The sequence below is a fragment of the Protopterus annectens genome, chromosome 6.part0 (assembly GCF_019279795.1).
Source record: "Protopterus annectens isolate FY-2018-M chromosome 6.part0, PAN1.0, whole genome shotgun sequence".
In the NCBI taxonomy this organism is placed as follows: Eukaryota; Metazoa; Chordata; order Ceratodontiformes; family Protopteridae; genus Protopterus; species Protopterus annectens.
The window spans coordinates 769,967,876-769,986,181 of NC_056737.1; the positions used below are offsets into that span (position 1 = coordinate 769,967,876).

General features: G+C 42.9%; 1 protein-coding gene across 1 annotated transcript in view; it reads left to right on the plus strand.

Annotated features, from left to right (window-relative positions):
* The window catches only part of KIAA0586 (KIAA0586 ortholog), a 4,394,667-nt gene that overhangs the window by 339,639 nt on the left and 4,036,722 nt on the right, over window positions 1-18,306 (plus strand). The window contains exon 4 of the mRNA XM_044074450.1: window positions 13,541-13,777. Coding sequence (XP_043930385.1) covers window positions 13,541-13,777 — 237 coding nt within the window. The remainder of the gene's footprint in view (window positions 1-13,540; window positions 13,778-18,306) is intronic.

Sequence of the window (18,306 nt, forward strand, 5' to 3'; positions counted from 1 at the left end):
TGTAAAACAAGAGGGATAAGAGTAAAATATGTGGGTTATGCTCATTTCAGAAGGACTAAAGTTTGTTAAAGAGAAAGCACTTTAGTATTTGCCAAAACCAGAAGACGAGCAAGCATTGCAAACATTGCTTCAAATTTCTGCTCGAGGTATTTCAGAAGCTTGACACATAAAGTACCATCTACAAGTTTAATAAACACTACAAGTTGGAAGTATTGTCTAGATGCAGGACAAGTATTGGTTCTGCAGTTGCAGAGAAAATCATGTAACAAGCAATCTCCCACAGATAACACTGTGCTGTTCCTCTGTTTCTAAATATCAGTATCTTAAATTGTTGATCTCTTACATGAAATTTTGCATAGAACTCATAGCACTGCTCTAACCTGATTGTTTAATTGTATGGTTTATATTTTGTTGACTGTATGAGTATATTGTTTGACTTTCTGTGATACTCTGTTGATTTATGAACATCCCCTTTTTTTCTGATGCGTCTCTTTTTACTGTATACAGTATATATTTTCTCTATATTTCATATACCAATTGTTCTTTCCTAACCATTTGGACATGCTGTTCTTTGAGCCAGTCTGAATATTTTGTGTTATTGTCTTCATCTGCAACTGTGGTTGATATTTATTACATGTGTGGTGGGCTTGGGTTGTGACTATTAAATGTCTTTCAGCCCACCTGTCTATTTAACAGAATAAGTGCTGTTTTAAATACAATTTGGGAATCTACCCAGATGCTATTTACTGTTACATTAGCTGTACACTTGTCTGGGTAGTATGTAAGTAGGTGCACAGGATACACTAATCTAGAATTGTGCAGTTGCAAGTTCTTTTAATAACATAGCACCAATACAGGAAGATATGCTTGTGGAAAAAAAAAACAAAGGCCAGCACCAAATGAAGCCAAATTATTGTAATAAATGTAAAATAACTGAGAAAGATGTTATAATGAACTACATACATATCTCTTGAGAAGGAAGGAGGGAATGTGGCTTTATGGTAAGCATCTTACGCAATTCTGCTTTACTTATTTGATTTACTTCTGAGGATTTCATAAAGTGCAATACATTCTAAATTGGTTGTTGTAATACTTGTATATGTAGGAACTCTCACCTCAGAAATTCCTGAGTTAAGAAAAGTGTCATGGTATCAAGACTTATCTACTGTACTGCATAAACTATTTATTTGTTATAGGGTGCATTTTTATCCATAGCCTGGATTCATAAGACATGTTGCCTCCAATGCTTTTTGGATATTGCTGCAGTGCCCAATAGTGAAACAGCAATATCAGAGACATGGTAAAGCTGCATGGAGCAGCATCTCATTAGCGGCTCATTAACACTTCTCTGAACTGAACACTGCAGTTACAGATAACTGCCCTTGTGTTCCTCCTACCAACTCAGTAGCATTTACAAAACGTATACTGACACTTATACACACTTACACAGACAGACAGTCAGGTATACATCCTCAGATTGGATGAAGGGATGTCAACGATCAAAGGATAGTATACCTTTTTTTTGCTTTACTCTCCAAATAATGCAATATAGCTGCTTTTTCAATCAATTTACAGAACTATTTCAGTCCCATTAAAGAGTTCCACTGAAGTGATTGTGCAGTGAGTTATACATTTTTGCATCCCTGTCCTTGTGTGATCCTAAATGTTTTTTGTGTGATATAATCTTATTTTATGTGATCATTCATCTAGCAGACTTTATGAAATAACAAAAAAAAATCCCAGTGTCTGCTGTTGAATCGTTAAAACAACTTTAGTAAAAGGCAATAACAAACATGTGTAAAATCCACACAATGTTTAGCGCTTTCATCTAAAAGTTAAATAGACATCGTCAGAACAAGTGTGTGCTGAATTGTCTAACATTATATATCCGTTTGCGTAAAGGAATTACACCCACATAATTACCCAATGAAAATAAATAAATAAACCAAATCTACTGAGAGGTATTATTACTGATTAAATGAATATATATTATATTGCAAAAGATATAATGTTGTTATTAAAAAATGTTAATAGAAAACATAAATGTAAAAACACTACAACCTGTGAGAGATGCACTTACATAGCCAAAATGGAAGCAAAGCTCTCTCCACCCAAGATTTTGCTAAACAGTCAAGAGGAGAAGGTTAACACCCACACTACACCTCAAGCAACACGTAGCCCTTCTAAACCCGTACCACCAACACCCACATATAGCAACACTAAATCCACATATGCAGAGGCCCTTAACTGTAACCTGCCCAAGCAACAAAGACCTCTGAAGCTGAAACGCAAACAAACACCAATTACAACCAGTGTGTCACATAGTTCACAACACCAGTGTGCCACCCAGCAACAGCCCCTAGGGTAAGACAATGTACCTAACACTTTAGTCATAGGTGACTCTATAGTCCGGCACACTGATGTCCCTCTCACCAGGTTGAATAAGGAGAAAATTACAGTCAGCTGCCTGTCGGGTGCCAGGATCCGCCACATAATGCATGCACTCAAGTCACTCCACAACAAGTACAAATATGACTCTGTCATTGTCCATTTTGGAGTGAATGACTTGAGACGTACCTCCCTGGACTACATGAAAAGAGACATGGAAGAGCTCTCGGATCATGTGGCCCAGGCAGGTATGACCCTAGCCCTGAGTAGCATCCTGCCTTCGCCCAGAATGATACCACAATATAAGGATAAAATGATTGACTTCAATTGGCTAAGCTTATGGTGTCATTCAAAGGGGATCCAGTATCTGTCTGCCTGGGATGACATGATTGACAGACCACGATGCTTTGCCAGAGATGGTCTGCACCTGTCGCTCCTGGGATTCAGGTTACTAGCTAAGGCTCTTGCCACCCCTATAGTGCCTTTTTTAGGCAAACTTCAAAGGACAAAACCACCACCGTAACAGGTACAAGCATGCAAAATCTGAAGGTAATGCTACTTAATGCTAGAAGTCTAAACCTCAAAATGCACTCTCTCGAGGCAGTACTAAAAATGGAGAACATCGATATCTGTGCAGTAACTAAGACCTGGTTCAAGGCTCCAGAGAGCACCCCTGTAATACCAGGCTACAACTCTTACCACACTTTTCGGCCACCACACCAGGACCGAAACACTAAAGGTGGAGGAGTGTCAATATTCACCAAGGATATTTACACCACCAGGCTAGTTGGCCAACACAATGTGTCTGAAATTCTCCAAGTGCAACTAACAACTAGGTAAGACTGCAATCCAAATTGTAGCTTGCTACAGATCCCCCACCATACCCCAAGATTCTCACTACACCTTTCTAAACATACTGGAAAATATTAAGATAGAACCAAACACCCTAATACTGGGTGATTTTAACTACCCTGCCATTAACTGGGAAAACTACTCATGTCCCAACACCTTTGCGCAACGATTATTGGAATTCATAAATTCCAACGCCCTGGATCAACTAATCCATAGTCCCACCAGGGGCTCCAATATCCTAGACCTGGTCATTACCAACATGGGAAATCAATGCTCCATACCTATGGTCACACCCCCTTGTTAGTCCGGTCTGACCATAAGCTAATCACCCTTAACATCCACATCCCACCCCCACCCCCCAGTAAAGAAACCACCATAAAAAACTTTGCCAAAGCCAACTTCATGCTACTCAAGTCAGAAGTGACAAACTTCATGACACCCATGCAGATGGGAACTGAAAGTTCAACTGCTGATTCCTACAGTAAGGCACTGTACGAGCACATCCACTCATGCATGAATCGTGCCATCCCAAATAGAACCAAAATGCTCTCATCCAAAAAAAGGAAGCCAATTTGGTGGTCCCCTGCCATAAACAAACTTTACAACAAAAGGAAGAAACTTTTGCAGAAAAGAGGAAAATCCCAGGATGCAAAAAACTCCCTTACTAGCCTCAGTAAGAAACTGAGATTCCTCTTAAAATCCTCCAAAGCTAGTTACGAAAATAAAATTGCCAAAGATTCCAAAGACAACCACAAAGCATTCTATAACTATGTCAAGAATCTAAATGGCAATGCTCAGATCTTCTCTGAGCTAAAACAGAATGGCATTAAATATACTGATCCGAAGGATATTGCCAATATCCTGGCAGATCGATTCAGTGCCAACTTCACCCCCCTCTCACACCCTAAATGGCCCATCTCAGTACCGGAAGATTGCCAAATTCCAGTAATAACGGCCACACAGGTACAAAACGCACTCTCTAAAGCCAAGAATACAGCATCCATGGGACCAGATGACATCCCGGGCTGTGTACTACATGAACTACAATATGAACTGGCACCTCACCTAAGTGTCATGTTTAATCATAGCCTCACCTCAGGTTTCGTGCCCACTGAGTGGCGCAGAGCTACAGTTATCCCAATCCACAAGGGGGGATCCACCTTGGATCCTGGAAACTACCGTCCCATCAGTCTGACAAGCCTTATCTGCAAGGCCATGGAGCGTATTATCATGGAACTTATAAACAAAGACATTGGCAACCTTCAAACACTAGACCCCACCCAGTTTGGGTTTGTGAAGGGCCGATCTTGTCTCCTGAACCTGATTGACTTCTTTGAATCAGTCTCCAGAGCCATGGACAAGGGTAAGGTGGTCCACACAGCCTATCTAGACCTTGCCAAGGCCTTTGACACCATCCCCCACTCTGGAATCATAGATAAACTTACTAAGTTGGGCATTAATCCCTATGTCACCCAATGGATTGCTAAATGGCTTACTGCTAGAACCCACACTGTAAAAGTAGCCGACTCCAAATCCAGCTCCAGGCAAGTGACAAGTGGAGTACCTCAGGGTTCAGTCCTGGGGCCGCTCTTGTTTGGCATCTACTTCTCTGAAGTACAGGTCAACACTAAGGGACTCTGGCTAACAAAGTTTGCAGATGACTGCAAACTGGGAGCCATTATTGAATCCCCAAATGATGTGGATACTCTACAAAAGGGCCTTACAGAAACAGATGCTTGGTGCCAGAGCCATGGGCTCAAGCTCAATGCCAAGAAATGTATTGTTATCCCCTTTGGGAAAAAACATGTATCCATGAATTACCATATAGGTGGCAGTACACTAAATACAGAAAGTGTGATAAGAGACTTAGGGACACAGGTGGACAGTGGTCTCACCTTTGATAACCACATCACCACAACAGTCAGGAAATGCTTCTATGTGGCACACCTCATCACAAAGGGCTTTTCATCCAGAAAAAAGGAGGTCATTGTCCCACTGTACTCATCCCTCATTAGACCCATTACAGAATACAACGCCCCATTTGGTATGTACCTCTCAAGACATCTGCAACAACTGGAAAGGCCTCAGAAATACCTCACTAAAAGAATCACAGGCCTAAAGCAGATGCCCTAAGCTGACCGCCTTAAAAACTCCAGCTATACTCTGTCGCATATCGTCTACTCAGAGGCGATCTCTGCTTAACATACAAAGCCATGTCAAACCCAGAGCTGTTGGACATGCTACACTTAAAGACATCCCAATCCCTCAGAGCTACACGCTCCAGGGATCTAAACCTTGTCATCACAATAAACAAAACATGCTGGAGGGATAGGTTCCTGACCCAGAGACACCCCAGACTCTGGAATAGATTGCCCATACATGTCAAGCAGAGTGCCTCTTTGGACCTCTTCAAGAGGAATCTTGACGATTGGATGGGAGAAAGGAAATTCACCCCAGGGATCACGTCAGTCGCCCTGCTAGACAGGGGTCCAGGAAAGTAAATAATGTGGGAAGAAATAGCCAGGGAATTGTTATGGCTAGGCTTGTATAGGCCCTAGGGCTGATAGCCTAGTACCAACCTATGAACCTAAATACATTCAAACAACACAGGCTCTTCTTTTAAGTTCACTTATAATTGAGATGTTTTCATTCAACCTAGGGGGGACGGTTGCATCCAGGCTGAACTGCCAAAACATCTCCAGATGTAACAAAAAATTCTTCCAGTCCCCTGAATAAACTGTGGAAGAAACTTGCTCCAAAATCAGAAACAGAAACTTCTTAAACCACTACACTGAGTGGCATGTAGTGCCAAAGCACTTCTGTTATCTGATCTTTGCAGACTGTATAGGTGCTGATAAATTCTCCGGTTCAATGCATTGTTGTTTTTTCCCTATATAGAATGCTTGACAGCAGATACAGTGCACCCAGTATACCACGCATTCAGACCCACAATAAAATTTGCCACCCTTAGTATATTTTGTTATCTTTTCGTACAAACCACCAGTGTAGTTACTATCAATATAAACACATTGATGACATCTGCCACAAGGCCTGGTAATTGGAAAAGACTGTCACTATTCTCATAAGATCTTTCCAGCAAGTTCTTAATATTGTGTCTCCTTTTATATGTAAATCCTGGATTATGAAGACATGACTAGTTCTTGCGAACTATGTCTTCAATGTCTTTCACGTCCAGGGAATAGTGAATAGCCATGTTGCTGAAAAAAAAAATCACGCTTATCAATATTGGGGGAGGGGGTTGTTTATTATCTGTACACAAACCATGTTTAATAATAGGGACATATTTTCCACATCTCTCTGACCAAATGCCCTTACTAATGGACCCTAGGAGACTCTCTGGATACCTCCTTGCTTTAAACATGTCTTATAGTACTGAAAACTCTTTTTGACAAGTCTCATCATTCAAAGTCAGTCTAGAGACTCTAGCAAATTGGCTCTTACCTATCCCCCTTTTCTGGTGGTGTGAGTGACAACTAGAAAAAATGAATAGGTGTTAAAATAAGTGGGTTTTCTATATACTCCAGAAGCTAACCCTTCATCTGGAGATCACCGGATGTTGATGTCAAGATAATTGATGTCCTTCCAACCCACTTGGTGGGTAAACTTTAGAAAGCTGGTGCTGTTCTCCATATGGTTGAATAGGATGGTAAATTGCTGTATACTTCCCAGCCAAATAAAGAGAAGATCATCCAAATAGGGATAATATCCATTACAGAGCTTAAAAAGGGAGACATGGACTAGAAAATCTAGTTCCCACTTCAATAGAACCCCTTTTGCAAATGTTGGGGCGCAAGCAGGACCCATAGCCACACCTGCAAGTGGTCTAAAATATTCCCCACAAAAATTAATAAAATTGTTGGATAACACCATGTCCATACAATCATAGATCAATGATGCATCATTTTCTGAAATGTTCTCAAACTTTTGTACCATGTCATCAAACCACTGAAGTCCTAATTCATGAGGTATAACTGAAAATAAGATCTGATGTTGTTAATCTTCTTTCCATTCAACACTGATGGGTTCGGTTCTGAGCCCTTGGAACCGAGTCGGCCTATTACCAAGCTCGCGCCAGCCAAAAAAAAAAAAAACTCTCGAGCTAATCTCTACCCAGAATGCCCTTCTCCCTGTTACCGCAGATCTCATTTGCCTCGTAGCCGTAAAGCCGCGTTTCAGACTAGCTCTCAGCTAAGTAAAATCTTTTTTGATATTTCTGTAAAAGTTTTTGGATATCTTCATATTTTACTCAACCTTTAGTATTTCTGGTGTCTTTTCTTTGATCTAACCGTATATTCTCCACTCTACCCTTTGTTACCATTGGTAAACATAAGTACTCTTTTTGGTACAGCCTTTTCCTTTACCCTTGTGGTATTTCTTCAGTACCATAGCTGGTATTGCTTTCTCTTCCTTAACCTGTTAGCTTTTATCTCTATTCAGGTGTTTCCCTTTCTTCTGTTATACAGTGTGTTGTAATATTGGTATTTTTCTTGTGATTTTTTGGTGATTTTTGAACTGGGTGACTTCATTATTGTTGGATTATACAGTTAGTTGTGGTTTCCTTTCTATTAAAATGTCTGATAATAAGGGTGCCTCTGGCTTTATGCATTATACTTCTTGTAAGTGCAAGTTAGCTAGCAGTGACTTGCATGATGACTGTGTATACTGTTTGGGAGTGGCCCACCTTTCGGTGCAGCCTCCATGTGATATTTGGCAATGTTTCAGCCAATGCACTCTTAATGAGTACAAAAATAAACTTATTCTGAAGGGGTTACTCAAGTCTCCCTTCTCAGAGGTCATTTCTGCAATGGAGGTCTCAACCCCTCCTAAGGACAAAAGAGATCCCATTCTGTTCCTTCTTCACCATTGGGTGATTAGAGCAAACCTGGGAAATCTAAGGTCCCCAAGTTATCATCGGAGCATAAATCTGCCTCTTTGGCTCCGACCATTTCAAAACCTTCTATACCGATGCCTGTATTGGCACATACCCTGCCTCCGGCACCGATCATTGATCTTACTATGCCTATTTTGAGTTCGGCACCTGTAGCTACTTCGGCTCAGTGCACTCCTTCGACTTCAGTTTCCATTTTGGAACCGACCATTTTGGCTCCGAGTGCCACTTCGGCTCTGACCATTGTACTGACCAGACTTCGGTGTTGGCAGACCTTGCATCATGGTCCAGATACTCTCCCTCAGTAGATCCGTTTCTGGGCCAAGCATATAGCCCATTTCTCAAACGTCCTGATTGCCTGTCTGGAGTATCCACTAGATCCATCAGGAGTCTTTCTGAACACGATGTGGTGTGTCTTGTGGACCAGCTGTTGGTAGCCAGGGGGATTCCATCACTCTCTAAAACCCATCCACCTGCTGGACTTGGGTTGCTTTATCCATGGACTCCATCTTACACTCCTCCTTCGACCATCTCTGTTCTGAAGCCTTCTGTTCTGACATCCTTTCTGGAACCCACCTTGGTGCCTATGGTACACCTCACTCCGGCTCCGAGTTTGTCCCTTTGGTCTTCGGTTCCTGCCTAACTGGTCCTTCCTCCATCTGGGGATTGGGGGACGGGCGTGTTGGCCCAGGGTACGTGCTGACTTTCTCCTCAGTTCCCTCCTCAGCGCCGATGGCTTCGTCCGTGCCAATCTTGCTTTAGGCTCCACCAGTAGGGGCTGGTTCGTCGAAGTGGGGTGTGAACCCGGTCCCAGGCTCCCATCCCTCTTTGAGCGGGCCTGCCTTCCGCGCGATGGAGAGGACTCTTGCTTCTGGTAGCACTCCTATGGTGTCGGAACCCCCGTTTTTGACCCCCGAGCTGCAGCTGTCAGGGCCCACCCCCCCGGGACACTGGGCAGAGAAGCTGCAAGACACCCCTTTTCAGGGTACTCAATCTTCCGGGTCCTTCTCAGAGACCCCTACTGAGGAGCCCCCTCGACAGAAGACGTACAAGAGGAAGCACGTGGACTCGCCTGAGGAGTCCTTAATGGAAGACACGGATTACGATGATGGTGAAGGGTCCCCACGGTCACCTCCTGATGATGTCTCCTTCGGAGACATCCTGGAAATGTTAAAACAGAGAGGTGACTGGAAGCCCTCCAACCCTTCATCTGAGGAGTCCGTGTTCCTGCAGGCTTTTCGTACCCGGCCGTCTACATCTTGGGTGAACCCATCTGCCGACGAGCTCGTCATGCAGTGTGTGTGTGTGTGTGTGGAAGAACCCTGATTCCATTGAGGCGATCCCCCGGAGACCAGACAAAATTCTGTCCCCTCCTGTTGAGAATCCGCACTGGTCTAATGGGTTACCAGTTGATGCTACGGTCATGGCAGTGGCCACGAAAAAGGACTTGTCTGAGGAAAGTCCCACTGTTCACCCGCCCAACAGGGAGTCCCGGGCGGTGGACAGACTTGGGAAGCTTGTTTTTGCATCAGGGACCTTTGCAATACAGTCCCTGAATTATTTGGCACATTTTACGAGGCTTCAGAGGGACTTGATTTCCGAACTCTCTGGGATACTCACAGGACAGTTGTCTGACAGGGACAAGGTCGCCTGGCAGCTAGCATCCCTGGAATCCATGTCCAACTCGTCCATGAGGTTGCTCTCACACGCGGCTGAAGGGGTGGCTAGAGCAGCGTGTTCGTGCATTATGAGACGTCAGGCTTGGATACGCATCTGTGACCTCGCAGATCCCTTCAAGTCTTCCTTTCTGAATGCTCCCATCGACGCTTCATCCTTCTTTGGCTCCAAAGTGAAGGACACGCTAGTCAGGTGCGAGCAAGTCGAAAAAACCCTGTCTGCCTTAAGGCTATGGTTTTGCAACCCTCAACGTACCTTCTCCAGGAATCAGAGGAGTGGGAAAATGTAGCATAAAAAATTTCAGGGTCCTTTCCGTGCCACACGTGGTGATGATAATCCCAGAGGCAGAAGGGGTAACAATTCTGGAAGGTGCCCCTATAGAGGCAGAGGCGGTCCTCACAACCAAGGCTCCAGGGACTATTTCTCTGGACAGCCTTATCAGCGCTCCTGAGAGGTGGCCCAGTTGCTTACCTCTGGAAGCAGTCAGGGGTCATTTATCTCTGCATCAAGTTGCCTGGCACTCTTTCACCACCGATTGTTGGATGCAGAACATTATCACCAGAGGTTACACCATTCCCCTTTCTTGCCAACCAAATTTCCAAGAAAACTTCCCGACGTTCCGCCCAGTCAAAGGGAAGCAGCAGCTTCAAAGATTATAAAGCTGTCTCAAAAAAAGAGTCATCCAACCAGTCCCACCAGACCAGCGTGGATCCAGATTTTACTCGAGATTCTTTTTGGTGCCAAAAAAGACAGGTGACTGGAAACCCATTTTGGATCTCATCAGCTTAAACAAGTCTGTCACCCAAACCAAATTCCGGATGGTCACGGTTCAGTCCATCCTTCCCTTTTTAAGAGAAGGTGACTGGATATGCTCTTTAGTCTCCAGGACACGTATTACCACATCAAGACGGACAAATGCTCCAGGATTCTGCTTTGCTTCCAGCTGGGAGCCAGTCATTACCAATTCCATGCCCTGCCGTTCGGCCTCTCTACAGCACCCAGAGTGTTCATGAAGTGGCATGGCAGTGGTAACAGCTCACTTGAGACTAAAAGGATTCCAGGTGTTTCCATATCTAGATGACTGGCTCCTCATCGCCTCCACCAAGCATCTTTTGGTAACTGCCCTACACCATACTCTCTCTCTGGCAAAATTGTTGGGAATAACACATTGGGAGAAATCAAATCTTATCCCTACACAACAAATAGAGTTCATTGGAGCAATGTTCAGTACTCAGTCCTGTCTGGTATCACTCCCTCTTCACAGACTCCACCGATTGAGGCTTCAAATCCGAGTGATTCTTTCACATTTTTCATTTTTGTCAGTCCCTGCAAAACAAGTTCTTCAAGCTCTGGATTCTATGGCTGCTTCAATTTCAATAGTGCTTCTAGCAAAGCTACATACGCAAATTCTGCAATGGCTCCTTCTGTGTCAATGGTTCCCAAACTGTCATCCCCTGGATTGCAAGATTCGAATAATCAACTCCTGCAAATAGGAGCTGCTTTGGTGGATGAGGCCAGACGAAGATCTTTGGCGCCGACCTTTTTAACCCTCCCAGCCCACAGCCATTGGGACCACGGATGCTTCCCTGATCGCGTGGGGGAGCCATTTTCGGGGAAAGACTGTCCAAGGCACATGGTCACCTCGGAGGCCTAACTGCATATCAATGTGCTAGAACTGAGGGCCGTGCTGTTAGCGTTGCAGGCATTCCATGCGGCTCTCCCCTCTGGGATAATTGCAATCTAGTCAGACAATATATCAGTGGTCTGGTACATCATCAAGCAAGGAGGAACCAAGTCCTACCCCCTTTGTTGAGAAGCCATGAGAATCTTCCAGTGGGCGATAGCTTCCAACCGCTTTCTGATAGCATCGCATATCCCGGGGAGCTCCAACGTGATTGCAGACAAACTAAGCAGATGCATTTTCATGCCCCACGAGTGGTCCCTCAACCCCGAGGGTGGCGTCTGTAATCTTCAGCCACTGGGGCCAGACTTGCTGCGATCTTTTCGCCTCCCCATCAAACACCAAGTGCAGCAGCTACTTCACCCTACTTCCCCCGCAGGAGGAGTCACCGAGGGATGCTCTGATCCACGATTGGCCCACAGGACTTCTCTACGTGTATCCTCCCATTCCTCTAATCCCACCATTTCTAAAGAAAGCTCTTCGGTTGAGATGCAAGGTGATTCTCATAACCCCATTCTGGCCCCGACAAGTTTGGTTCCCCTTTCTTTGACCTTACCTAGTAGTTACTACATTTTAACTACACTATCCTTTCTCCATAATCTTGTATTCCGTAGAATGTTGTGTCTTTTGGCTTTTTCCCGGTTAGGGGTCGCCACAGCGGAACTTCGGTCCGCTAATGATTGGCATTATATTTTTACGTGCGGAGCTGCCGGCCCTGACGCACAACCTTCAACGAAGGTACGCCCATTCATGCATGTCTCCACACAGAAGACACTCTAGCTGAGAATCGAACAAGACAACGTTACTTACTGTGAGGCGACAACGCTACCGCAGCACCACCACCGCAGTCTTGTATTCCTTAGAATGATTTCTTATATTAGGAATGAACATATGTGGTAGACAGACTGGTAGAGCAGACTGAAGGTCATAAAGCAAAGCTAAATTGATGGAATCCTGGATAAAAGATTTCAGGAATCCCACTGTATCTAAACAGATGCATAGCTACAAATTATACTCTCAAGTAAATTAAGCACGCCTCACAACCAAGTTCAACAGCACTACAAATGGGTCTTTGTCCCCCTCATATCTGTGTCACTTCTGTCAAATTTGATCATTTCCTTTTTAGCTTCACCATGTGCACATAAATGAAGTTACCTGAAGATTCTGAAAGACCGATCAGTTGGTCAGTAGATATACAGTGTTGAGAGTAAGAAGACTTAAATTGGTTGTGTCTTTGCTAAGCCTCAGGCTTGCTGCATGTGATTTGTAAAACATTGTCATGCTTTCAGACCAGTATTTGATTTTCACTTTTACTATTTTTTTTTTTTTTAGTTTAATGCTAAAGTAAGACGTACATTATAAAAGTGCTTGCATAAAATTTTACTGTTGTTTTATGAGACAAATATATAAATATAAAACATAAGCAGGGTAACAGTCCTGGTCCTACACTATCAGTCTGCCTGTTAATGTAATTTTGCTAGAGTGACATTTATGTATTTCTGTGTTTCAGACATTTGACCTGTAGTTAACTAAATCAAATTTCTACAGTAAAGTTGAAGATTCAAATTAAGTGCTTGGAAGTGTTTCCTTCATGAATAATATAGTCCAGGACATTTTCTTTTTTGGAGGAGGTGTTCAGCATGCTCTGCCTTACTTCAAGTCATAAAAGTGTCATGTATTTGATATTATTTTTTTGTTCAAATTTTCTGTTTTTTGTTGTATTTCAAGTATTTCAGCTTCATTTATTTGTGTAAGACTGTGTAACACTGGCAAAACATTTTCATCAGAGAATTATACACAGTACAGCATTCGTATCATTGCTTCTGGTTGTTTGAGAAGCAACTTTAAGAAAGATGCTTTGTGAATAAAAGCTTGACTTCTTTGCTTGATAAACTGAACAGTTTAAGTAAGTTATTTTAAAGAAATTTGCTTTTTTAAAACTGTAATAAGGTTAATTTGCAATTTTGCCATTTTGAAGATAACACTGCCTGTAAACATTATGGAAATTACACTTGTAAAACATTGTGTTGTAGGTTCATAATGATTTAGAAGCCAAGATTGCCTCGGTTGCAGAATTAGTTACCAAACTACAAGAGACTGACCGACAAATGCAAAATGTTGCTGAACAGCAAGCACATGTCCAAGTCCAGGAGACTGGTTGGCCTCATCACCGCGAAAGGGTCTTTGAATTAGAAAAGCAACTAAACAGTGTCATTGAACAGAGAATAGAGCATCTCGAAAAATTACAGCAACAACAGTTGCAGCTACAGGTAAAGCTACTTACACAGAATATTCTTTCAGCAATCTGAAATCAAGCTGTTATATTTTAACACTAAACTGCTGCATAAAAAGTGCATTGTGGTGTTTTGGCATACTTGTCTAGCAGCGGGCAGCTTTTTTGTGGTTGACTCAGGTGGTGGTACAATTATTTTCAGTTGTGATGCACAAGTTTTGTTTATATTGTACAAGATGTAAAGTATTTCAGCATTCCACAGGACCTAGAGCATTTCTCTGGCCCTTATTGTATATCCACAGTATCTGCCTCAGCTGAGTTATATCTATTTGCTGCATGCTCCTAAGCTTTGTAAGTTCCTTTTATTGTAAGCAACTGCAATATTTGTTTTCCCACTGCGTTGTTGTTTCTGACACTTTTGTTTCTCTCTCTCTCTCTCTGTTCCTTGTTTTGTATGTTTTTGGGTTATCTTAATTACTGTCTACCATTTATTTGTTTTTATCATCCTCCTTCTTTGTATCATTATGTGTACTTACTTCTGCAATATTTCCCCCAGAGTTCCCTCACAGGCTAGTGCTTAATTATCATCTCTAATCTCTCAATCTCTGCTGCTTCTGAATATGAATCATATAAGTTTCATACATTTGGGAAGCCATGTTTTGGGTCTATAAGGACCATTGAAAAACGATGTTTCCACTAAATCTGGATCATAAACCTTGTTGCCAAACCAAAGATCTAATTTATTTTTTAAAAAATATTCATATTATTGATTTTATAATTTTGGAAGTTAGTTTGTCCTAAAGAACTGGTAATCTGTTAGGTATTTTTATCTCTTTCCAATTCTGCGTTTTTGTACAGAGGTTGTAACTGCTATTATGAAGAGAAACTGAACCAGTATTTCTTTCTATGTGTAAAGTAACTTGTAATAATTGATCCTAATACATTTTATGTGCCATTATTAGTTTAACTTGTAGATATCAGTAATGGAAAGTGTAAAGCTTTATTTTTTTTTTACATCTGTCAAGACAGCAAAAATTAGAAGGGCAAAGTGTTTTCTTAGTATTTTTGTACCTTTTCAGTGGATTTAAGTGACTCTTGCTATACACACACAAACTACTGATCTGATGTTGTCATTTTCATTCATTCCTCAACTGTTGGGTTCTTATCTGATCCTTGGGTCTGACTTGGCCCCTTCTTCCAGAGCATAGAACACTTGAACTCCTGAGCTCCTCCCTTCACCCACAATGCCTAGTCACCTAACATGTCTCAGCTCATGTTTGCTGCTATAACGTTTGGATGTATTTTGCAAACTTTTGAGTGTGGCTTTTTAAAATATGAGTTTAGCTATTGTTATCCCTTGTTATACTTTTATATCTGCTTAACCCTTTTTCTCGCCCTGTTAGCTTTTGATTTTTTCTGTACTCTTACAGTATTTATATTACCATAGTTAGTATTCTCCTTTTTGTACTTAACGGTACTTCTTTTTTTTTTTTTTTTTTTTACCATATTTGGTAGTTTCTCTTACTTTTCCCTTTTAACTGTTTAAAAAAAAGAAACTTAATTTCTGTCTGCTATTCTTAAACATGTCAGATAAACCTACAGATTTTAAAAAATATGTAGCATGCGGCCACAAAATACCAAACTCTGATACACATTCCAAATTCATCTACTGTCTAGGATTTAGTCATTTAGGTTCAGATTGTGACATTTGCAAGGGATTAAACTCCTGAACTCTAATTGACTAGAAAAACAAATTAATCCTTAGGGGCATGCTGCCTTCAAAATCTTCACCAATAGCTGTGGGGGCTCAAACCCCCAAGCGACTGGAGAAAAAGAGATATTCCCTTTCTAAGGAATCTCATAAGAGGTATCCAGAACACACACCATCTTCAACTTCGGTTCCATCCTTGGAGCCGCCCGTTTCAAACAAAAAAGTCAAATCCAAGTGCATTGGATCCAAGGTCAAGATCCAACAAATCAGCTCGGACCCATTTTCCTCAACTACTGTCTGAGCCAATTATCAGCTCCACTGTTGGAGACTATTATCTCTCTGCTCCTGTTGCCTTTTCTTGAGCAGTCTCCCCATCACCACTCAAGACCCTTGTCCACGGCTTCATCCCTTTGGTCTTCCAGGAGTTTATCTGAGGCAGATGTGGACAGGATGCTGAGGAAGTTCATCAGGATACAAATAGAAATGAGAGTCCTTTCTGCTCCTACTTCATCGGGTCCGGAGACCCTTATTAGTACTACTCCTCCTCTGCTCTTAGTTCCTTCTGTGGCCCATGCTTTGGTTTCAGAGCCATTGGATCCAAATGTTTTTGTATCTTTGACTCTGATGGTGTCTCTGAGCTGTCCAGCCATGAGTACATTGGGGCCGGACTACTTTTGGAGCAAAAGCATTGTTGCTGGCTCCAGGTTGTTAGAGGCAACTCCAGAGATATTGGAGCCATCTCTTCCCCTCTGAGCATCGGGGCTAGATAGCTCGGCTCCGACTTCCTCCTCGGGTGGTTTGCCTGTGGAACAGCTGGGGCCAACAATCCATAAGCCTGCCTTATTGGATCAGTTGGTTTTTGCTTCTCCCAGGCACTCTGTTTTTGCGGTAGTGGAGAGAGCCTTCTCTATACCTAGAGTTCAAACTTCCCTACCCTCCGCAGCTCTGACTTCCCGGTCCTAGTCAGTTTTGCGTCCAGAGCCACAGTCATTCATTCCAGTGGGACAGCCAGCCTGAACCAGTGTCCAGGCCACTCAGCAGGGTATCATTATCTCTTCTGATACCTCCTTGAAGCACCCCCACCAAGGAGGCCCCCCGGAAGAAGAAGTGCAAAAGGAGGCACTTAGACTCTCCACAAGAGTCTGTCACTGAGGACACTGATAAAGGGGAAGGGTCCCCCCCAGATCACCACCCGATGATTTCGTTTGGAGACATCTTAGAACTCCTAAAACAAAGAGGTAGTTGGTTCACAGTAACCCTTCCCAAGAGGAGTCAGTGTTTCTGGAGGGCTTCAGGGCTGGCCTGTCTACATACTGGGGACTCTGCCCCACCAGTGAGCTCATAGATTTAGTCTGTCAACGTACATGGAAGGAACCAGACACAACTGAGCCATTGCCCAAGAGAACCAGAAAGGATCCTGGCACCACCTAAAGATAGATGACACTAGAGTAAATGAGTACCCATTGATGCCATGATCATAGCAGCTGCCATTAGAAAGGAATTGGTAGAGCAAAGTTCCTCTACCCATCCCCCTAACTAGGATGCTGGACAGGTTTGGGAAACATGTCTATGCTTCAGCAACATTTGTCCTTAAGCAACACATTTCACAAGACTTCAAAGGGATTTGATGAAAGAACTTTCCAGATCCCTCTCTAGGACCATATCCTGCAAGGTAGAGAGTACTGTTTCCTTGCAGTTTGCTTCCCTCTAGTCGATTTCAAACTCATCTTTATGGCTCATCTTCCATGTGGTTGAAGGCAACTCATGGACAGCAGATTCAAGCATTTCCATTAGAAGACATGCCTGGATGCACTTACGTGATTTTATGGAACCCTTCAAATCTTCTTTTGTCAGTGCTCCTTTTGACAGAACCTCCTTGTTCGACCCCAAAGTGAAAATCACACTCTCTAAGCGTGAGCAGGAAGGGGCAAAAAAATAACTTGTCTGCTGGGGCGTACACTTTTTGACTCCTCAACGGACCTTTTCTAGGAAATAATAAGGTGGATGGAAAATGGGGTTCAAGATTAACTTGGGGATAGTTTCACCGGGGGCAGAGGGAGGAGCTCAAATGGAAGATGCCACCCCCGTGGCAGAGGTGGCCTGCATTCAGACATCCAAGGATACTTTCTCTGACAGATCCTGTAAGCGTTTCTGAAACGAGGCCTGACTGTCCATCTGTGGAGGCAGTCGGGGGTCATCTGTCCCTGCACCAGACAGCCTGGCTAGAAATTACAAAAGATTCATGGGTGCAGAGGATAATATCCAGAGGTTATATAATACCATTTTCCCATCCACCCCTGCTAGTACCAAACAAAATACCCAATGTGTTCCACCCAGTCAGAGGGAAGCAGCAGCACTAGAAATAAACAAGCTGTTAGAAAAAAAGAGTCATCCCAGACCATAGAGAGTCCAGAACTTATTCAAGATTCTTTTTAGTGCCAAAAAAGACAGGATCTGAGCAAACTAAATCAATCTGTTTAACACACACAGTTTCAGATCCTGGGAGCCAGTCATTACCAATCCAGAACACTGCTGTTTGGTCTCACCACAGCCCCCAGGGTGTTTACCAAGTGCATGGCAGTAGTTGCAGCTCATTTGAAAAAGCAAGGATTCTGAGTGTTTCCATATCTGGACGACTGGCTCCTGACCACTCCAACCAGGCATCAACTAATTCAAGCATGGGAGTATTTACTCCAGCTGTGCTCTCGTCTGGGGATATCTGTCAATTACAACAAATCTCAACTCGCTCCAACTCAAACTCTGGTATTCATTGGTATGCTCTTCAATACAGTCACTCAAATAGCTTTTCTTCCTCTGTTTCGGATTATAACCATTCAGTTCCAGATCAAAAAGAT